Source organism: Chelmon rostratus, chromosome 4, assembly GCF_017976325.1.
Source record: "Chelmon rostratus isolate fCheRos1 chromosome 4, fCheRos1.pri, whole genome shotgun sequence".
In the NCBI taxonomy this organism is placed as follows: domain Eukaryota; kingdom Metazoa; phylum Chordata; class Actinopteri; order Chaetodontiformes; family Chaetodontidae; genus Chelmon; species Chelmon rostratus.
In genome coordinates, this window is record NC_055661.1 from 25,219,487 (window position 1) to 25,243,210 (window position 23,724).

General features: G+C 43.5%; 1 protein-coding gene across 1 annotated transcript; it reads left to right on the forward strand.

Moving 5' to 3' along the window:
- Positions 1 to 2,819: 2,819 nt before the first annotated feature.
- usp46 (ubiquitin specific peptidase 46) lies at positions 2,820 to 13,185 on the forward strand. Its single transcript, XM_041935001.1, has 9 exons — positions 2,820 to 3,115; positions 5,714 to 5,794; positions 5,883 to 6,096; positions 8,300 to 8,538; positions 8,986 to 9,062; positions 9,171 to 9,254; positions 9,341 to 9,538; positions 10,429 to 10,507; positions 10,625 to 13,185. Exons 1-9 carry the CDS (start codon positions 3,080 to 3,082, stop codon positions 10,724 to 10,726), a joined length of 1,110 nt encoding a protein of 369 aa, XP_041790935.1. The 5' UTR covers positions 2,820 to 3,079; the 3' UTR covers positions 10,727 to 13,185.
- Positions 13,186 to 23,724: the final 10,539 nt, after the last annotated feature.

Genomic DNA, 23,724 nt, shown 5'->3' on the forward strand with positions numbered 1-23,724 from the left:
ACGCCGAGTTCCTGGAACACATACCAGCTCTGACAGTGAAAAAGAAAAGCTTTTATTGCAAGTAAACTCCTCCAAAACAATGGTAATAGACTGTTCCTAACCTTGATGTTTCAGCCTGTGCAAAATGCCACCAAGCCGCAGTGAATCACGGATTCTAAACTGGAAGATTATTTTCTCGGCGGTGCGGAAATGATGCATAATTCATGCGGCTTTCTTTGTAGCAGCTTGAACGACAGGAAGGTCATCAGTGCTTTTAGTAGTGCAGCGGCCTGTGTGTGTGTTCGTCTGCCTGTGTGTAGTGCACGTGCACGTGCACCCACGTGAAAATCCCAACACGCAGCTTCACTTTTGATCTCAGCCAAAGCGAGCAGAGCAGGTCTTTTGAGGTTCACCTGCTGGCTGACGAAAAAAACATGCTGTGGATACAAAAGTCCTGTCAGCTCCATCCAAACATGAGGAGGCAACCACATACTGGAGGAGAGAGATTAAGTCCAAATAAACACAGGCTGATTTCACCCTCCATCTCTGCTCATCTGAAGCCTCGTGTCAACACTTAGGCTGCCCTGCACAACTTGAAAAGAAAGATTTTTATCTCATCAACAAGGCTGGAAGGGGATCATCAGACATACAGAAGTGAGATGTATGGATGATGTGAGATGCTTTGGTTTCTTTGTGTCAGAGAATGTTCTTTTACAGTGAAAACATTATCCAGAACAACCAGAAAGCACACAAAGAGCAGCTGTAATGACAGTAAAAGCAGTATGAGTCAGGAGAAAGGGAAGCTGCATCCTCAGTGGCCCTCATTCCTATTAATACAGACTGGACTGAAATAGAAAGTAAGTCTGGGAACTCTTCGCATCAAGAGCCCACAAGCAACCACCACATGTAATTGTTTCCCCGTCAACCAGAAGCATTCACAAATAAACCCATGAGAACACATCAATCAACAAATTTCTCAATAAACTCACGGTGCATATCAAACGTCTGACCAACAGTGAAACTCTCCCATCCTCCTGGCAACCCTGCTACTCCGTCATTTGTTTTTCTGTGAATACTTTTATTCCTGTCTTTTTTCCCATTCCTTTTGAAGTCAAGAACAATCATAATTATTTGTTGTTTTCCTTTCTTTTTGTTCACATGTAAATGCTAAGGAGATAATTGCAGGGGGATTGTTGTGAAAGCACAAGCAAAGCCGCTGGTGAATGAGAGTGTCCTGAGGGCCTGGGACTCCTGCAGAGATCTACAGAGGGGACACTTACCTTTTAATGCCCCCTCTCTTAGTTATGGTCAGCTAATTGGTGGTTGGAGTGCAGATTCCTTCAAATTAAACAATTAGTTATTTCGTCTACAAAAAATCAAGAATGATGACAAGAGCTCAACAGTGTCAAGGCTTGTCTCCCACAATTAAAGGACCACTCTACTGATTTTTGTTTTTCAAGCTTGAAGACTACAAAAAAAGAGAAAACTGACTTTACAAACTGTTCACATGGAGTTTTACATACGTGTGTTTATCAGGCATGATAAGTTGCACTATGGGAAGTGTAGGATCCAGGGTTTTTGAAGCTTAACCAAAGAGGCTCTATAACAACAGATGATGCATTACAAGCTGCGTCACTGGTATGTAATGTTATTCACTTCCTGTCTGCTAACATTAATGTTTTACTGATAGACTATTGCTTGTCTGTGTCAAAGCAATACAACACCAGATACGGTAAAAGTTCATGTTTGCACCTTTTATCTTATCCTTTTTTTTTTTTATCTTATCTAGCTTAATGCTCGCTGCAGATCTTAAGAGAATGTGTTGCTGAGACAGAGACCGGTTTTCATTTGATTTGTCTGTCTGAAAATTTTCATTTTAGCATCTGAATGTTCAAAAGATATGCAGCTTATGAAAAATGGGTCTAATATTTCGTTGACGATGTGACAATAGAATCTGCCATAATCTGTGTTCATGTTCACTTCTCACGCTGCAGTAAACAGACTCAGGACCTGCAGGGAGTCTCCTAAAGGGGCAAAACCCGTGTGACACAGATACAGGAAATGACTTGTTTCTGAATGGCCTTACCCAAAAAAGTCATTATTTTTCAAATGGCTTGAGAATCCCACATCTGCCCCTTTAGTTGCCCTTTGATTGAACTGACTGTTTTCCTATGGATGAATCAATTAACCCTTTGTTGTTCTAGCAGGTCATTACTCCTGTCAGTTGACAGAAACATAATAGTCAATAACCTTAATAGCCAATTACTCATTTAAGATATTTATCAAGAAGTAATGCTGCCGGTCCCAATGTCTCAGATCTTCTGTGACATGCAGTATCATGCAAATTGAATATATTTAAATTTTGGACGTTTGGTCGAATATAACAGGCAATACCACACTTTGAGTGGCATTTTTTAATATTCTCTTACATTTTATATATTGAATGAAGCAGTCTGTGCCTACACGAATCATTTGATCATCAATCAAATCATAAAATCATCAATTAATAAAAAAAAATACTTCACAACTTTAAAGCGCATCTTTGTTAAATCTTTCTTAAATCCTACAAAATCTCTTTAAATGCGGCTCATATGAACTACAACTCCCTGACACCATTGCGTCACACACTTGCTGCTGATTGGTTGCAGCTCACCTAAGCTTCATCATTGGGGTCTGCACTTGGCCTAGCGTGCCTGCCAATCAAACAGACTCAATCTCAACCAATCAGCTCAGGATTTCATCTCGCGAGGGCGGGGCTTGCGCGCTTCCTCCCGCATCACGCTTGTTTCCTGGTCGTTGCTAACAACCTGCTGCCTGCAACTTGCTCCGTCCGCTGTCCGGTCATGCATTGACGGTTTGCGGCTGCGGTGTGTTTGAAATGTGTGCGAGGATGAAGCCGAGTGGACGCTGAGCGCAGCCCGACCCTCAGCTCCGTGCCGGCCGCATGCTGCTCCGCGTCTCTCTGCCCGCTCTCTGACGCTTGGGGTTGCAGTCTGGCCTCCAGCCGCGGCTGCGAATTAACTTCATTTCTCAGCGTCGCCTTGCTCTGAAATCATGTTTATTTTATAAAGATGGCGGCGAGGGGGACACTATAAACTAAATGACTGTCAGAAACATCGCCTCCATTTGTAATATGGTGAGTATCTTGCTGCTTGTGTGCGTTGCTATCGATTTGCCTGCAGCCACTGTTTGGACCTGGTGTGTAATGATGTTCATGGGTGAGTCGCCTCCCCCCTTGCACCCAGACACTCTCTGTGCAGGGGGAGGCTCCGTAGAACGAGGATGCACGGTGAACTGAACGGTGGTCCCTGCACAAATCTCGGTGCTCAGACAGGCCTGCATCCCAAACCTTGGTATCATTAGTAGCGTTGACATTGTGTGTTGCAGCCTGCTGAGATGACACAACATTCAGCCGAATAGCTGTCACAGATGATTGACAGGTGAATGAAGCCGCGCGCCGCCTTTGACAGCTTGTTGTGATTGCATAATGTGGTGCTGCTGCAGACGGCTGCTTGCGTCCTGCCAGCGGAGACACACTGGCCTTCCCTCTGTTTAGACTGGAGACTAATGTCAAAGCCTGCAGTGTCTGTCTCTGAGTGCTGCTGCCTGCATTAATGAGTGGGACTACACTGTGTCCCATGCAGACATGTTACAGACATGTTTCAGACATGCTCGTGGAGATTGTAAACAAGTGTCACAGCACAGACAAGTTTAAATGGACTCAGCATAGGTGGACAGTGGTGTCATGAGGTGTTCAGGTGTCAGCAGGGAAGTTTCTCTGGTTTGCTGCAGGGCCAGCAATATGTTTGAAATCCCAGCATTAATGAATATTTCTCCAAGCAGGGCTGCAACATACAGTCATTTTGCCTTTCATTTCCTGATTAATCGCTGTTTCTAAAATATCAAGAAACAGCAAACAATGCCTGTCATAATTTCACAGCCTGCGGTCATGTATTTAGATATTTGCTATAGACCCAAAGATATTCACTTTACTATCACAGAAGTCTCATAATACACCAGATATTCAAATTTAAGATGAGTTTTTTTGGCATTTCTGCTGAAAAACACGACTTGAAAGAACAACCGATTATCAAAGTAGTTGCTGATTAATTTGCTAATTGATTAATCTCAGCAACTCCAGCTCTGTTTTGAATCTGACATCGCAATGTGGCAAACGTATGCAAAATGACAAAAGTGTGTCTGCGCCTCCTCTGCTTCGGCTCTGGCTTCTTCCTGCAGTCCACAGACAGGCAGGTGTGAATGAGTGTTGATGTTGTTTTGTCTCTGATGAACCCCGTCAGCGAGCCTCCAGAGAATAAGCATTTATAGCTAATGGGTGGATGTTCGGCTGTAAAGTCAAACAGACCCTAATATTTTTTTTAGTTTTCAGTTGAAATTTGCCTGCACAGTCTTTGATGCACTGCGGGACATTAAAGATGCCTGAACACACATTTGTGCTTGCAGACAAATGAAACCAGAGTTTAGACTGAGGAAGGTTTTAGGGTCACATAGATTCCCTCAAATTGTACGAGATGTATCTATTGTTGAAGCCATACTTAGGAATTATTTCTTCTTTTTGCATATTCAGGACACCAGCACACTGATAGTGTCTTTTATTGTTTGCAATATGTCAAGGACCTTCAGACTAAAAGCACAGAGATAATAGATAACCTTGCACAAAAGGCTGAAAAGCTTTCCAGACAATAATAATGATAGTACAAAGCCAGTGATGACAGTGTGCGGCTGTCATGAATCTTCACAGCATCTTGTGCTCTGCCAACGCACCTGTCACCTTTCAGGTTCTCCCACATTTCCTTTGAGACAATCAAGGAGAAATTCTTTTTCCTTTTAAATAAATGATGCCACCGTCTGCGGGTGTAACGGTAGGCTCAGGTGACAGAAGGGGTTGCGTGGGTATTCCATCTTTCTGGCACAGACGTTTTGTGTGGGTTTTAAAGGACTTTCACGTCCACTTGTGGACGTTTTCACTGACTTCACGCAGTGTTTTTGTAGAATAAAGGGCGATGTTTGCATTGTAAGACTGGGGAATCAGTTTGTGTGCATACAGTAGGTAGACTGCGTACGTTCCACTGCATCCCCCAGTGGAAGCCGTAAATCGGACAAAGAGGTATTCACAGGCTGCTTTGACAGAGAGAAATGACAGCCCTTGAAAGTCAAAGCCTTCCCCAAACTAAACCGTCTTCTGTGTTCGGCAACAAAGCTGTGGTTCACTTGGAAAAGCTTTGAGCTCTGACAAGTGAAAAGACTCTGACAAGAGATAAGTGGTCTGTTCAGCAATCAGGCGCAAAATACTCCTGACTTTTGACACGGGCCTACCTATTCAGTCCATATCCTTTTTCCTTTGCTTCGGCAGGAAGGTCTTTTTCCGGCATCGAGACAACCTCCAACATCCTATCAGAAACTGATCCGGCGACTTTTGGCAGGAAGGATAATTTTATCAATTATGCTGTATGAAAGAGAGGCCTCCAATTTAGATTTATCTCTCCGCTAGGACTTTAAATTCTCAGTCGCCGGCTGCTGCTCCCCGACTATCCAACATTTCCATATTAATTTGGCTACATATACACAGACAAGACCGAACACATGAGGCTTTCATTTCAGCCTTGTTACTCTGAGTAAATGTGAGCAAACGGTGTTATATGAGATGACAGCGATGATGAAGTGAAAAAGACATCGCAGCCTCGTGTCTCATGTGTTGTCTCGGCTCTTTCAGGGCACCAATGCCTCTGCTCTGGAGAAAGACATCGGCCCGGAGCAGTTCCCAATCAATGAACACTACTTCGGATTGGTCAACGTGAGTATCACGCTGTTAACAAAGGCCTCACTGGTGTCATTTTTGGGGCTGTTTCCTTAATTTGTCCTCGTCCTTGTTCTCTCCTCAGTTTGGAAACACATGCTACTGTAACTCAGTGCTCCAGGCGCTCTACTTCTGCCGGCCTTTCCGGGAGAACGTGCTGGCTTACAAAGCCCAGCAGAAGAAGAAGGAGAACCTGCTCACATGCCTGGCGGACCTCTTCCACTCCATCGCCACGCAGAAGAAGAAAGTGGGCGTCATCCCGCCCAAGAAGTTCATCTCCCGCCTGCGGAAAGAGAACGGTGAGAGGCCGTACCTGAGACAGGAAAAGACTGCTAGAGCTTGTCATGTTATGGGTTGTATGCCAGATGAATTGGAAATCTGTAAATCTAAATATTTTGTTTATCAGAACAATTGAAAAGTACATAAAACACGACTGTACAGAAAAGATGTAGTTTTAGGCGACGCCTTTCGTTGACACCAAACTTCACTCAGGTGGCAGCAAGAAGTAAGCATTAGATTAATGCACTCAAAAGAGCAACATTATGTATTTACAGCACGATGTATGACATAATAAGAAGTATTTATGTAGTGCTTTCCTCAAACAAAGTTAAAACAAGGAATAAAACACAATAAAATCCTAAAGTTGGGTCATTATGTTCTACATAAATTAATGTGAGAGTGTGATAGTTTACTAATACTTTTAGACATAAACAGTATAAAGACAATATATTGATTATAGTGATTTTTGTAAATATCTGCTTATTCTGAATTTAATGCAGCAACATGTTTCAAACAAGTTCGGACAGGAGCAACAAAAGACTGGGAAAGATGTGGAACGCTCCAAAAACACCTGTTTGGATCATTCCACAGGTAAACAGGTTGATTGGTAACAGGTGATAGTATCATGATTGGGTATGAAAAAAGCATCCTGGAAAGGCTCAGTGGTTCACAGCGAGGATGGAGCGAGGTTCAACACTTTGTGAACACATGATTGGATAAAGGAGATTAATATATGAAAATCTATGAAAACTATGAAAATCATTCGCTGTAAACTCTAAACTAAATTGAATTCTGTTTTTATTTATGTTTCACACAGAGTCCCAACTGTTTTTAGCAGGAAGAGCACAGGTGTAATTAGTGACATTAAAGACGGCTGCGTTCCATTTAGTTTTATCAGTTCCTCGGTGGTATGGCTTATTGGTGCACATGGATGGAACAGGATCATTGTGAATTAATTATTGGTTAAACCTGTGATTTTCTTTCCGGTGGCTGAAATTGCGTCCCATGAAAAAGGTCTTTTTACTGCTGTGACCTGGTTCAGTGTCTGAAGAGGGACTCAAATTAAATTGTGCTTGAACATTACGCATTTCCTTCATAGCCTTTTCTGCTTTGTATTCTTGCTTTTGCTAATGCCATTGAGTGCACCTCTCCACATACATGTTCCCAAACTGCAGCAGTGTTGGCTTGAGTGTAGTCTGAATATCCGAGGTGAAGGGCAGGTGCATGTCGGTGGTAAGGTCGTCCAGAGGAGTCGGGCTGACAGAGAGGCTGACTGTTCTCTGCTGTCCATATTGAGGAAGCTTTTTATGTGAACGAACAATGCAATCTCTGTTGAGAGCCAGCTTCGGTCAGCTGCCTCCTCTCTGGACGTTTTCCCCCCTCTGCTCTCTCATTCTGTCCCCCCGAGTCCCGTCGGCTCAGTTTTCACATACAGATCTGTCAAAACAGAAATGTGCATGGACGTTGGTATTATCAGTGCAGCTCGCTGATTTTATTTACACGCTTTACAGTCGACCAACAAATTTCTTATAGAAGGAAAAGCACAGGTGTTGATCCACATTGACACACTGATTTTTTTCTAGAATACTATTGGACACTAAAATAATATTAGCAATCATATATATTATATAGCTAGCAGCCAGTTAGCTTATCTTGTTGCAGAAACTGGAAATAGGGAAAAGCTATCTTATCTCTGTCTGAATTAACATGTGCCTATAAGATAATTAAGCCATTATATATAGTTTATTTAATCTGTACAAAGATGAGAATAGTTGCTAGGCAACCAGCTGAGACTCCAGGAAGTTTCCGACCCAAGCGAGATGCAAAGTGTTAATTAGTGAGCTGTAAAGGTGCAGGTACGTAGATTTAGTCACCTTTGGAGAGAGCCTGTCTAACCGTTTCCCCCTGTTTGTAGTCTTTGTGCTAAGCTAAGCTAAGCTAACCAGCCTTGTAGCCTTATATTTAAAGGACAAGTGATATCGATCTCCTCATCTAACGCTCAGCCAGAAAACAAATAAGCAACATTTCCCCAAATGTCAAACACTCTCTTTAAAGGAGGCTGTGATTCAGGCCATTATATTCTGAACAGCCGTTCAGCTGTCTACATTTCCTCAGTGATTTTAATATAGGCCTGTTTTAGGCTCATGTGTGCTTATTTAATGGCTGTAATCAAGATCAATGACCAGTTATCTACCTTTACTTTATCTCTGCATGTCCTTCCAGATCTGTTTGACAACTACATGCAACAGGACGCCCACGAATTCCTCAACTACCTGCTGAACACGGTGGCCGACATCCTGCAGGAGGAGAAGAAGCAGGAAAAGCAGAACGGGCGGCTCAAGAACAACGGCACGGCCGTCACCACGGAGGCCGAGACGGAGAACAAGACGGAGCCCACATGGGTTCACGACATCTTCCAGGGCACGCTGACCAATGAGACGCGCTGCCTCAACTGTGAAACGGTGTGTGGCTGTGCCCCATCAGAGGGGTGGTATGCTCTGCGTCCCGGTGTCACCCTGAATAAGAGCGCTGTCCTGAATACGTCTGAGAAGGGGATTAGCCTTTTGCGGAGATGCTGAGAGATGCAAAAAAATAAAAAATTACAAAGTGCGCACACCCGGTGGGCCCCGGCCACCCAGTCCACGTCAGGGCCGCGGGAGGCTTTGTCCTCGCAAGTTTGAGGGCGAGGAGTGGGACGGGTTGCCCCGAACAACCCCTTCCAAACACCAAGGCACTGCTCTGCGCAGACACAAAAGCTACTCAGTATAATAAGCATTTCAAAGCCCGGCTGTGTGTGTGTGTGTGTAGGTGTGGGCGGGTGGGCGTTCTGTCACAGCAGGCTTATCCTCACTGACTCAGTCAAAGAAAATGACAGCTTAGTAACCTCAGGTCTCTCCCTTCTTCGACAGGTGAGCAGCAAAGATGAAGACTTTCTGGATCTTTCTGTGGATGTGGAGCAGAACACATCAATAACACACTGTCTCAGGTAGGATTGATTTATCATTCGGTCACAGCTAAAAGGCTCACAGTAGACCAACTTCGGCGTGAGCGAGATTGAATAACAAAGCCTCCTGTGGCATGCTCTCCCCTCCAGGGACTTCAGTAACACAGAGACTTTGTGCAGTGAATACAAATACTACTGTGAGACATGCTGCAGCAAGCAGGAAGCACAGAAGCGGTCAGTAAAGCACTGAGCTTGATACCACTGTGATGTGTTATTCTACACACACACACCCTCTCTGAGCATGCATGCTTTCTCTGCAGGATGCGCGTGAAGAAGCTTCCCATGATCCTGGCACTACACCTGAAGAGGTTTAAGTACATGGAGCAGCTGCACCGCTACACCAAGCTCTCCTATCGAGTGGTTTTCCCGCTGGAGCTCCGTCTGTTCAACACGTCCGGGGATGCAGTCAACCTGGATCGCATGTATGATCTAGTGGCTGTGGTGGTTCACTGTGGCAGGTACGGTATCCCGTCCCAGAATAAAAGACCTCAGTGTGAGTTGTGATGCGTCACATGTGAAGATACATCATAAAGCTCATTCCCTCGAGCTTCTGCAGACTCACATTAACATTTTGATCACACTTGAAAGATTTGTCCATAAGAAACAGTTTTTAGTCTGGTCCTCTGTCGAATCTGTGATTCCAGCTGCATCCCATCACTATTCTACGTAACGTTAACAGTTTGACACTTTGGGAAACGTGCACTTTTGCTTTCTTGCCGAGAGTTAGATGAGAAGCTCGATACCACTCTCATGTCTGTGCGATAAAGTCCACTGAAGCGTGTACGTCGTTGACTGTTGGATGTTTGACCTTCACTGTGCAGAATGATGTAAGTGCAGAGTGTGACACAAGAAGACTGTTCTCACATTCAGCTGCTGGAAGGAGGAACGTTTCTCTGCGTTCACCTTAACAACACGTGCACATGACATCACCAGCCGATCATAGTTCACAATGCAGCTGCGGAAGGGCAAAATATTCACACATTCAAACTATTTAGGCGTGTGTTCGAAAAACAGTGGCATTAAGTAAGGAGGAATCAGAGGTAGGAGATGGTTGCATCACTGCTCAGAATTACCTGAATACCTGTAAAACAAGCGTGATGACAAAGTCAGTTTGTGGGCAAATTGTGAAGCAGTGAGTTAAATGTGACCGAAAGATGATTAGATGCTGCAGCAGATATATATTCTGTTGCATTACAGAATAATGATGCATGATAGAAACTTTTTCAAAATGCTGCTATAATGCCGGTGAATATCTGGGTGGCAGACTCTGCTCTGTAGCACAGTGTGAGAGTTGGAAGGCTGCATTGTCTGCATGGTAGCGACTCACTGTTTGTCTGTGTTTCCTCAGTGGCCCAAATAGAGGTCATTACATCACCATAGTGAAGAGTCACGGCTTCTGGCTGCTGTTTGACGATGACATTGTGGAGGTGCGTCACTCTCTGGCTCAGCCTGTTATGGTCTGCTCGATGTTTCTTGACTCATCTGTTTGTACTTTTGCCGATGTTTGTGTGATCAGTAAACCGTGTCTTACTTGTGCCGTGCAGAAAATCGACGCCCAGGCCATCGAGGAGTTTTACGGGCTTACCTCAGACATCTCCAAGAACTCTGAGTCGGGATACATCCTGTTCTACCAGTCCAGGGAGTGACTGGAGCTGGATCAGTGACACAGGAGAAGACTGAATAGGTTTTTTTTGTTCTGTTTTTCTACCTTCAGCCGAACAGACCCAGACTCCTGCCATCTCCATCCCACCCTGCTCCCGTTCTCCAAGTCAGGCCCGTCTGACGCATGTGCCAATCCTCTGTCCCGACCTCTGGGTTAACCTGTGCTTCATCTCTCTCTCTCTGTAATTTGCTTCTTGCCTTTTAGTCACCTGCATCTGGACTGCACTTTAAAACAAAAGCAAAAATGCTCAACAGCATGAAACAAAAAGGAGTCTACGTTCACTTCGTTAGTTGGAGAAGCCCGCAGAGGTGATTCTCCACCCGGAACATGACGGAGGGAGGCGGTAAAGGGTCTGGTGCACATACAGACTTGTCAGGAGTTGTACTATATCATTTATATGTAAATAAGGTCTACTTACATGATGTGTCGCCCCCTCATAATTCCTCTCATTAGGGCTATTTTCCCCACCACTGTCTCGTCCTTTGATATGTACATGTCCCTGGTGGATGCATGAGAGGTGAATGAAGTTGGAGACACATACAGATTTCTGGCATTTCCACTGACTCTGAAGTGATATCTGAGCATTAATCAGAGAACTGACAAGCTGAAAACTACCTAAACTTTAACTGTAACAGCACAGAGGTTTTGCCCCGTAGAGAATCCCTCTGTGAGCTGCTGTCTGTCTGCGCTGCCACTCATGGTCACCAGATACGATCAGTACTTTAAACCAACTGAGCCAAACACTCTTAACACTACACATGAAAGATGGATCTCCATTCAAATCAGCTGAATCTTTATATATTTTTTAATTCTGCTGGAAAACCCCTATTTATTGACCATATTTATTGCTGTTATTTGTAATGCAGACTATTAGATAATGAAGGTGTGTGTGTAATATGGCTCTTTTGAGAGCTTTCTCTTTTGTTTCTGAGTGAAGGACGTGGTGTATGTAATACACAACTTGATAGGGGAAAAAAAATTGGCCCTATAGGTTTCATTTTGTAATTTGCATGTTAAATGAAACAAGGCAGATTAACAGGATGCAAGTGAGACACAACCCAGAACTGCCGAATCCGACTGGCATGAAAAAGGTGATACGAGTGCAATAAGAGATGACGTTACCCAACGTGGAATTTCCGGGTGAAACTAATATGAAGTACATTTAAATGTTAGTGGTAGATGTGTTTCTTAGCAGCTGATCCTTCCCCAGTGCTGTGTGTCTGTGGTGTCAAAGTAAATGCCCCCTTCACTTCCTGCTGGGAAGTTATCTACAACCTTCCTTCATGCATCTTTTTCGTAGCTTAACACAGCATTGTCTTTTTTGTTTTTCCCCATGTTGAACCACAGCTCAGTAGTTTTCTTTTTGTTTGTCTCTGACTGTGATGGCGTTAATTCTGTGTGTCATGTGTAGCACATTGAAATCCTAAATCCCACAGAGGTAAAAGTTCAAGTATCAGCGCTAACTCATGCACTAACCCCTGAACTGTAGATGTTTTCTCATGGGCCCGTTCCCCAGCGGCCGCGGCCTGTAGAGTAGTGCGACGTCACACAACTTGTTTTCATGTGAATGACATTCCTGTTCGCTGCACATCAGAGGAAGTACCATTTCAAATGCATCTCGTTATAAATAAGCGGTAGGAATATGATTAATTTGCTGGCTTTGTGTGCGTGTCTGTGCAGGAGAGGCAGAATTCAAAGTGAAAACAGCGAGCGGGTGACGAATGTGCTCGTTTCTGCTGTCGCCGCCATTTAGTCTGTTACTGGGTGAAGTCACGAGGAATACGTGCCAAACTGGAGTCGATACGGACCTTGCAGCAGTCTTTAACAGAACATTATTTTCTTTGTAAAGATACAACTTGTACATATATAATATGTAGAAAAACACTTCTGGAAATAGGAAAATATTTTTTTAAAGTGAAGATCTTAAAATGTAAAGACACTCATGGCAAAGATTTTAGCATTACGCTGACCATTAATGAAACCCTGTTAAGAAATGCTGTTAATTTGCAATCGCTCGATAACATAATCAGTCACGTTTGTGCAGAAGTCACCATTGGTCACTTTTACTGGTTTGAACTGAGCCAGGATCGAAACCAGTAGCAGGAATAGAGAGACACGGGTGGCAGGAAAGAGACTAACGCGCCGATCTTCCATTAACACTTATGCACTCGCCCTCACTGAGATGATCAGTTGTTGCACTTGGTCTTATATCTCTTACTGTGATAGTGTTCTGCCTGTGAGAGCCCAGGTGCAGAGGGTCCTGCACCCGCTGGGGTCTGATTGAGCTTGTGGGATTGAAAGAGGAGATGAATTTGAGTCTCTATTAGGCTGTTAACTGAAAGTGCACTTTATTAGTGATGAGCTTCGATGCTTGAACATGAAGAACCACAGTTTAACACGCTCATTTTGAGTTTTTTTTTCCCCTTCTGTTCAATAAAATGACTATCAACTAACTTGCAGGAGTGTTTGTTTTATTCCCCTGCTGCTTCCTGTTACACCTGCAGAACTGATGACATGCCCGTTGGCCTCAGCGGTGCAGCATGCTAACACACGAAACTAAGACCATATGCCCATCTCACGTACAATGTTAGTGATTAAACTACCCAATGATATAAAAAGTAGGGATGCATTCATCATAACTCAATCAGATGAATGATAAAATACTAAAAACTGTGCTGCCGGCTGACCTGAATGTAAAACAGAAACAGCTGAAGTACCTGTTGAACGTGAATCCGTGTCTTCTGGCAGATGTCTGATCTGCTTATTGAGGTCAATATCAGGGCTGATACCTGCTGGAATTGATGAGTGCATCTCTCAAACGTGAAGTCATTAAGATTATCTTCACCTCGCCCAGCTGCTACATGAAAATGCTGCTTGCATGATAATCAGTGTAGTGATCCTACAATAATGGTACACTCTGACGGGAGACAAGCTCTCCTAAAGGATTACTATTACTTTTGATACTTTATTTACATTTTTGCTGCTAATATTTTTGTACTTCCAGAGCGGCTATGATGGAGGTTTACACTAACAGTGTGTTAAATGACAACGAGAAGGTGTTAAACCTACAAAAGCATCACTGCTTGCATTGCATTATTTTTCCTGCTCTGAGCAGCTTCTCCGTTTCCTTGCATTGCATTGTGGGAGAATAGTATCTACCAACAGTGCATTCAAAAATCCATCATATTCCTGTTTTTGTCAGTTTCACCAGTGTGAACACTCTACAGTGAAAGGCTGCTCTGTGTGCTATTGGTGTGTAGCATCTTCATGACAACCTCTTTGAAAAACAGGAAGTGCCCCGGAGGATATTAATGTTATATCACAGTTTTCTGAGAAAGAAGAGAGAGAAACATTATCACGACTTGTCACCTGTACAGCATCCAGAACATATCTTAAGCCTAAAAGACACTTCCTGTTTGTTCTGGTTTTCACTGAAAATTAGACAACACGTCCATCTCGACAGCCATCAGCTTTGTGTCCTCTCAGTCACCCAGAAACCTCAGCTAATCCCAGAGCCGGAGGAGAACAGCTGGAGCAGCTGCCAGGAGGCTGGAACAGCCTTCACTCTGTGCTGATGATACTTCCACCTCTTCCCTCCTCTTTCCCCTGGTTCTCTGCCTCAGCTCTCACGGAGGCTGCATCCACAGGAAACACAGCAGACAATTCCAGCATTCATGTGTGGAATCACAAATGAGCTGAAGAGTATTACGTCTTTCTGTGCGCCTTCTTCAGAGAGTGAACTTGAACTTATCAGATTTTTGCCATGTAATTTTTTACCAGTTCAAAAAATAAAATTCTGCAGGTACAAAATGAATTTTCCATTTGGGTGAGGATGCTGAAATCTCTCCAAACCAGGACAAATAAGAGCAGACTGGGCCGAAACTGCTAGAGGAAAGAGAGGGAAATACTTTTTAAAAGTAATTTGGGTGAATTGACCCTTTAAATGGCGATGGTTTAATGGTCACTTTGTATTTGAGGATCATAGAAGTTAACCACTAATAATGATTTCAAGTAATTTGCATAAAATATTTATAATTTAATTTGCATCTCAACAGTATTTTCTATTAACCTGCATGTTTTTTTCCTTCTGTTTCTTTTATTTCTTCAATAAAGTTAACAGTATTTTCTCTTTATTTATCTGCTCCTCAGTAAACGAGTCTGTGTGCCTCATCAAGTTTGAACTGAAGGTTATTAGTTTTTAATATTATCCAGTTCCTGGGTATTCCCTGGGTGCTGTAGCCGGTTATTCATATTCTCCTCAGTCTCACTTCTGTTTTTCTGTTTAGTTTTTAAATTCAGGACACCCCGCAGAGATGATCTGTTTTCTCCAGCCAGATTAACCCGTCCGGTGGTATCTTGTTTAAGCACAAATTCATGAAATGCACCATAATACCAAAACGTCACCATATTTATACATACCTGAAGACCAGATGTTTTTCACAAGGCCCCTAGGAGCTCCTGATGAGGTAATAATCCTGTGTTTTAATCACCAACATTTATAATGTGCGTTAGAGGTGCATGCAGCATTACACACAGTTTGACTTCATTAAATTGTCACATCGTGAACCAGGAGGTTTCAGCCATCATTCGTCCAGTTAGTAGCCAAGCCTTGGCTCCAACTGTCCTTCACACTAAGTTGAAATGAAAAACACTCAAAAACACCTGCACAGACTTTCTGTGTGTTAACCACTGTGCCACCTGTGTGCATCAACCTGATGCTTCTCTTACTTGTGGATCCCCGAGTGAAGAGAGACATGTTTTAGATTTAAAACTGGTTTAAACATCTGTTCTCAGTGTAGTAATTAACAAAACAGGAAAGTCAGAAGGTGTTAATCAAGTTTGTCTGTTAACATCCACACAGTCCTGAGCCGAGGCCTAATCAGGCATTAAATGAAAACACCTGTGTAGGTGAACTGTGGGCTTCTATGAATAAACAGGATTGGATGTCCAGAATATGTTGCCAGGCTTTTTAAGTGTCAGCACACCTACATTTAAGTCTTTAATCCAGCAGAAATGTCAAGAGCAGAATATGTATTTCTCAAAAAACTCAACATGCTACAAAAACGCACAGAACATCATGTAGTTTTACACATTAAAACCCACCGGAGGTCATCAGCACTGCCTCAGGAAAACATGCCGTATGTACGTCATCGTCCCCACTTTGCAGAGCTTCAAAGGACAAATTATTTTAATTGCACATAATTGTAATAATCATCTGCATCATTAGCTCACCCACATCAACTGAGCACTGCTGGTATGTTGAGTGGGGAAAAGTCTACTCCACGCTAGCGTGACTGATAGATTACACAAACTGATCATCCATAAGAGACAATCCAAAGTTTGATCAGATTTTGTTTGTGGGTCAGTGTTCACATCCAGGTCTCCAGGTCTCCAGCATCCTTGTTCTCATTTGCTCTGACACTGAGGGCGCTCAGCATCGCGGTCATGATTGTACATTAATAACGAAGGCAGCTGAGTTGATGATGGGGTGATTTTCTGTTGTTTGGTTCCATCTGAGGCACAACAAGGAAAAGGGCGACGTGTTTGTGCTTTCCGGTAATTTATCGCAAGATGCAGAAATGAAGCCGCAGTGAAAACCCACAGGTGGTCTCGGACATCGCACTCACCTCTCGTTCTGTTTCTGTGGAAAGCTGCAGGCCACTTCTCAGAAACACTTCATCTCCCACAGAGCGCTGGACAGAAGGATAAAGGCACGCCTGTGCACACACACACACAAACATACACAACATGTAGCCGAACAATGACAGTGCCCCACTTATCAGCACATTTTGGGAGATTTCCAGCTTTTCCCAGAAACTAGAGATGCGATATGTGTCAGTGATGTGAAACAACAGGAATGATGCAATGTGTATTTTTATAGAGAGTCCGTTCTATTTTTGTACAAGGTCATTTCTGGAAAACGAAGAAACAAGCAGACTAATCAGTGCAGCCTCTTTATTATGTGCAGTTCTGTAGAGGAAGGATGATATCTGCAGGCAAAATATAACCGGAGCTACAGTGTTTTTTCAATTCATAAAGCCTGCAGACACATGTTGAGTCTCCTTCTTCAAAATAAAACAGCTACAGCTGTTACTTCTTTTAAATCGCAGTCTGAAAAACTCACTTTTACAGATTTCTAGTCGGTGTATCTTGATTTGTTCAATCTCTGCGACTTCTTTTACTTCCAGCTGTCTTTATCTTGTCTTTTTTGTCTCATACTTTCGAGGCTGTGCAGATGGGCTGAAACTGGACTGGTGGCTGTAAAATTAATAACGGCTCACTTGAGTCAGCGAGCAGGGATTATAGAGCCCACCCTCAGTGGCACCTCAGTTCCAAAGAAATGAGGAGTGGACTATTTTTATCATGTAATACCTAAAAAAAACCCTGCAGCTCTACCTTAAGGCGTTAGTCACGGCTAATTTGATGACTTATCGGAAAAGACCAAAATAAACCCACTGTTTCTCACTAACTATTGGAACAGAGCTCTAAAAACAGACGCATGATGTAAATTCCTCTGCAGAGTCCCCAGAGTGAGGAGAGCTCAGTAACTTCCAGTTAGTCCTTCTGGACAATTGGGCATCCAGCTTGTACTGGTGTCACTATGAGGCCTTCCCAAGAGACAGCACTGCTCACATTAAACACACGAATACGTCACGAGCAAGCAGAGTGATGAGCAGTAACTGACTCGGCCTTTAGCTTCAGGCTAAAATCCCCACAAAACTTCAACCTGCAGCGAATGTTTATTAAAACCAACGTCCTTATCACAGTTTACGTTGTGAAGTGCAGATATCTGACTTTAAGCGGTCCTAACTGGGACAGATGACCTCTTTACCTGCCTCACACAGCTAAACACTTGTCTCTTTCGGGCCTCGATCTAGTTTTCTAACTGACACATCACTACGACCTGTCTCCTCTTCTCTGTGGCCCTCAGGACCAGATGGTGGCAGTCACGGTGTGGACTGTGACGGATGAGACACTGTTACACAAAATATTGATAAAGAAATATTGTTGTCAGATGAGTCAGATCTCTTTCATGTGTAGGATGGTAGCAGCACATTTCTGGCTGGTTAATTCCTTTCAATTAAAAAACTTAATACGTGAGATACTTGAGGCTTATTTTCTTATTGTGTAGGAAGCCTTGAAACAGCTGGACAGAGAGAAAAAAACAGCCTTCTTCATCTTCATCTTCTTCTTCTTCTTCTTCTTCTCACCATCTGATACCAGTGAGTTTCCATCAAAGGGAATAAGACCTAAACAGTTTCCTATTTAAGAATTGTAAAGTAATCACTATAAACTGCAAGGCTTTCCTGAGAACTCTGACTCTCTAGTTTTGTAGTGCTTGATGCTAATGGATCCAACTTTCGGGAAACATGATTGGCTGCTTTGCATGAGAAACCACGAGGGGCTCACTGTTTGGCACAAACAGTTCGTAACTTGTAGCAGACCAAGAGAACAGCGTGGTCCTGTGAGAAATACGATCTTAGCCTGAAGAACTGCTGGTCATTCTTGAACATGACTGTCTTAGTTGTGCACTCTCATTGGTTTATGTCGTTGCTACCAAAGTATTTTAACAACATATGGTGATTTTTAGAATAGCATCTTTCATCCATTATTGTAGATAAGTAAGCTACATGTAGAAGAAGAATTTGACTGTACTTTAAGGATGATGAATGAATGAATGAGTGGTATCATTCTGGGACTCGACTGTCCTGCAGGTGAGCTACTGCTTCTTCATGTGTCCAGATTGTGAGTAAACATGCAGCCAGTTCAGTTCGTGATGTGTCCTACGTCTTCTCTCTGAGGACGCTGCAGTCATGCTGTAATGTGGTTTAAAGATGGAATGTTATCCCAGTGAAAGAGAAAAGATCAACAGGCTCAGAGTCACAATGAGACTGCTCACATTTTGATTTTCATTAAGATGTTCTTACAGAAAAGATCCTTAATTTTTCCAGTTGTGAATCAGTATAATAATATAATAAAATAAATATTATTATAAAATAATAATATATTTTCCCGCCCTACTATAAAATGATGTCATGTGGGTGCACAAATTCTTCAATAGTCTAGTTATGGTCCTTATGTTTACAATAGTGTAGAATTTCCAAGTTCAGGTGATGTGCTGTCATACTGTCTGAAAACATCTCTGAGAGTTAAGACCAGCGAATGTTGTGAACAGACTGATGCACAGAGAGCGGATTAAGTTTGCAGCTCAGAAAATAAGCTGTTTTTCCTGATTCTGAAATATTCTTTTACTTCTCAAACGTTTGCCTTTTTCCATTCGGAGACATACAGACAGTACATGGGAATGAACTGACCCTTCATTACCGCCTGAAAGCAATACTTTGCCATGTTTATTTTCTTCACTGCACACAGGAAGAGTGGATTTCCTTCAGTCGCTTCTAACCACATTATCTTCCTTATAATATTTCCTATTACTTTTACTAGACCGCCATATCAGCTCTGGCTCTTAGTCAGAGACCGCTGATGACCAGAGTCATGACCAGTAACCATATAATTGTTGTGGTCAGGAGGAGCCACCACAGCCCTCCTGCTCTCATACTCTCCATCTACATTATCCTTCTGGCCCTTCTGGAGGATTAAGTGTTGGGCGGCACAGGCGGGCATATAGCAGGAGAGAAGCAGCGAACGTCCACTCACAGTCCTGTGTTGGTTCAGGGGCCCCGGGCAGGCAGGCAGGCATATATCACAGCAGATCGGCTGGAAAATGTCCAGCCCACTAGAACGATATGTTAATATGAAGTGAGGGGTGTTTTCTCTGCACCGCATTACTGTACTTTACTACAATACTGAACTTTTAACTGTAGCACATTTATCTGACAGCTGTAGTTACTTTACGGATTAAGATCTTAGATTCAAAATACCTTAAAGCAGACAAAAAACAACATTTAAAATATTTAATCTCAGTTCTTCCACGGCTACATGTTAATGCATCCGCAATGTTAATCCAGAGTATGCCTTATATAATAACATTTTGAGGGATATTCTGCAACATCTTTTATTGTTATTTGCAAGTATTGTTATATTTTTGATACTTTATTATCATACTTAAGTACTTCTACTTGAGTAAAACTTTAAATGCAAGAATTTTACTTATAACTGAGGGGGTTTTTTTACTACTAATACTTAAGTAAAGGATCCAAACCGATCTGTGCACTTCACTGTGTAGGGAACTGTGACACAATGAAGTAAATTATAGTGTTGAACTGCCACCTAGTGGTGAAACTACATGACTGTTGATAAGAAACATCACACTGCACACATTTCTGCAAGCCCTGAGGTAGAAAAAAGTAAGATAAAGACCAATTTCCTGATCAAACACAAACAAATTATTGATCAGTCCCAATGCTGCCTTATTGAAGTCTCACTGTAGTGCTCTAACTGTTCTGTCTCAGCCTCTTTAATTTTTCTATTCTTTGAAAATCTCTTTACAGAAAGCAGTTTTCATTTATGTCTGCTTTCACCCAGGTACAGCTTCACCTCCCCACACATGTTTGTTAGAGACAGAAACAGACAGAAGGACGAAGACAGACACGTTCAAAGACATGGACGTCTATTGAGTCAGTGCAAGTGAAGCTGTAAAGACTCAGCGCCCCCGGAGGTCAAACCGCAGCCACAAGAAAGTTTCCATATATTTAATAGTTGTTCACCATGAGGCAGTTATTATTCCAGCTCTCCAGTCCACCACATCTCCCTCTCTTTTTTCTCTCCCTCGCCCTCTAATGTTCATTTCCTCCATCCTTGTACAGGGTGGGGGTGTTCAGCACCGTCGGACACGAGATTGGCGCCAGGTTTGATCGCCTGTTTCCGTGAGAGTATCAAATCTTAGCAAAGTGTAACAAGCCCCAGCGGAGCAGTAACCTTCGAAACTCACACCTGCATCCACGGCACTCTACCCTGCCAGTGCTACTCTGTGATGTAAAAGGATTGCTGTTATTCACATTAATCACATCATCCAGATGTGTTTTCACATGGAGCCTTCCAGCATCCAGGCAGGGCTCCCTTTTGAGGACAAGAAGAAGGTTAGGTTCACCACAGCGCACCTCAACAAAACCACATCTCTGACAGCTCGACTTAGCAGCTGAGAGATTCTTCAATCTGACGTGTAAATAGATTCCTCTTTGCCAAACGGGGCGCAGCCTTCAAAACCCATTGACATCTCCCCCTTCCCTGTGAAAGAGAAAAGGTCATGACAGCCTCTGAGGCTTTAATGGCGTGCTAAAAACAATTCTGTGGGAGACCACGAACCAGATCACCTCGGCCTGGGCTCTGCTCTTTCAAGATCATGAAAGGCAGGGCACGCGGTTACCAGGCCAGGTCTGGACTGTGCGTTAGAAAGCACCTATGCTGATTGCGTGAGGAAAATGTTACAGAGCAGGACGTTTTCTGCACCTCCACTGAGGCCTTTAATCTACCCCCAGTGACAGCCGATGTCAGGAAATCACAAGTTCATTAACACAGGCTCCCGCCTTTGCTCTAGCCTGACTATTCTGAAGAGAGCACATCAAATCATTTGACTTACATATATTCTCAATCGACCGTTGCCTGTGATAGCCCAGATGTGAAACGGATGACAGAGCAGGAAGAGGAAACAGTCTGGACAAATGTCTGGTTTGGGAAAAAGAGAGTCCAAACTCTGAGTCGTTTTTCTTTATTTGATATGATAGTCGTCACAGGGAGCGGAAGGAAGCGTTTATCCGCGGTATCTCTGGCGGACGATTTTGGTCACTTGATGTCTGATCTCACTGGAGCTGAGAAGAAGAGCAGCAGTCACGCCTGTTTGCTCCTCAGCACCCATTGGGCTGATGCCTGCAGCCTTTCGCCATGACCTCACATGCTCGTTAGTGCCAAGGAAACCTCCCCTTGGGTGTTCCAGCGCGGCCGAGAATAGCGTATAAAGAGGGTGGGGTTGGGTCGTCCGTGTGGTGCACTTACAATTATTCACGCACAGCATTGCACTCATGTATGCAGCCGCAGTCATGAGTCCTCCGTCTTTCCCTCTACCTCTGTTTTGTCCCTCCTGTCATAAATTTTGCAGTCCTCCTGTGCAAAACCTGCATCCTGCTCCGTTCCAGATGTGTTTAACGGCCTCTCTGGGCCGCAGACAGCACTGCCTCAGAGACACCGAGGCCTTGTCGACCTGCACTGACTCATTGACTCCTCTGCTGAAGGGTGACTCTGCAATCACAGCCTAAGCTGACTGGTATAAAGCATGCTAGGTTAGATTCTTGCTCAATCTGTGCTTTTGCATCCTCTTGCTTTGAGGATCTCTATTTTAATATTGCCTTTGATTTACGCACTGCAGCCTGGTCACCCATAACCATGTCGTCATGTGCTGTGATATACAGCCCCATTAAGATTCCCCCACTGGTCTGGCTGTGGGATCAGGGCGGGTACTCATCATGCTCAAGCTCCAGAATCTCGGCTCTTGCCAGCGTTGAGCACATTACGAACATCCAGAGGAAACATCACACGGTCCAGTGGCGGCATGTCAGGCTTCTTCCACCAAACTGGAAACTTCGGTTGGATTTGCAGCTCTGAGTGTGTTTAGGGTGAGCTCCAGCAACTACTGTCTCTCCGGTTTGGGCCGTGAATTAAGATCTCACTTCTAGCACCTGCTCAGCCCTTGTCACTTTGGTGGCAGAGGAAATACTGGTTTCATCATGTTGCTAGACGGCTAAATCGGGATGTAGAAGTTTATTGCTCTCTCGCTGTCAAATGAAAATATGTTCTCTGGAGCTTTATTATATTACTGGCCATAGAGGAGACAGAGCACAGCCATTTAAACTTCTCTCTCATCTCTATCTGTCCACAGTCTGGGGTCACTGCGTCCATGACCACAGTTTACCACAGCACACCTAAGTAAATAACGCCCCCCTCCTCCCACCAGGCTCACAGAAGGACAACTGAGCTGAGACAGACCCTTCAGGCTCCCTCCCAGTTATACCATGGTAGCAGGACCGGGTCTGTCTCCCAGGAGCCAGGACCTCTCTGAACCGCTACAGATCAGACAAGAAAGTCATTGTGTGGGAAGGCATGGAGAAGTTTCCATGACATGGGTTTCTGCAGATTCTACACGTTTCTTTTCCATTATACTCTACGAGTCTCTCAGCGTTGCCAATGCAAGGGTTGACAAAGGATATTTTGTGCTTCTGTGAGGATACATGCTGTCTGCGTCCAGAGAAAGTGTGTTTGTGGTTTATGTCGCTGAAATCACAACATATTTTGTTACCCTGTCTGTGGGTGGAAGCGTAAAAAATGACATTTAGTAAGCTAACAGTTCATGCAGCATCGTCTCACTGCAGCTTCAAACTCACCGTGTAATCAATAATCAGCATCAGCACAGACAAATGCTGTCCAGCTGAGCATCATCAGATAAATACAATTTCCATCTAATCCACTAAATAACTTCTTTTATACGCAATAATCCTGAATGGAGCAGTGAATTGACAAGAAAGAGCACTATCCTATTTACAGACTGTTCTTAAAGGCTCAGAGGTCATGGGGGCTCGCTGGAGGTCAGTTTTTGCCCTGCAGAGCACAGGCCTGATTTTAGATATGGTTTGACGAGCCAGCGATATAATTGGTTTGCCTAGTGAGGCGGGCGGGTGCAAGACTGGGCAAGACCTGGAGATAGGGAGACCTAATTAAAGGGCTGAGCACGCTAAAGCAATGTATGAAGGCATCACGAGTGGGAAGATGCTGCTGGGATTCCCTGAAGGAATTCATTCAAATGTAAACATGCTGGTGCACTCGCACACATGGATGATGCATAAAGACTTAGATGTGCTCTATCTGGAATGACTTTAGGCTTCTGGCATTTCTTTTCGGGGTAGAATTTATATGAAATTTTGCACATAAATGTGTCATCTAAAAGTGTGCAGAAGTACATAGAATGTTCTAACACATGTTTTTCTTTTGGTCTTGCGTATGGTTACAGGAAGATGTGTTGCCATATTTAAT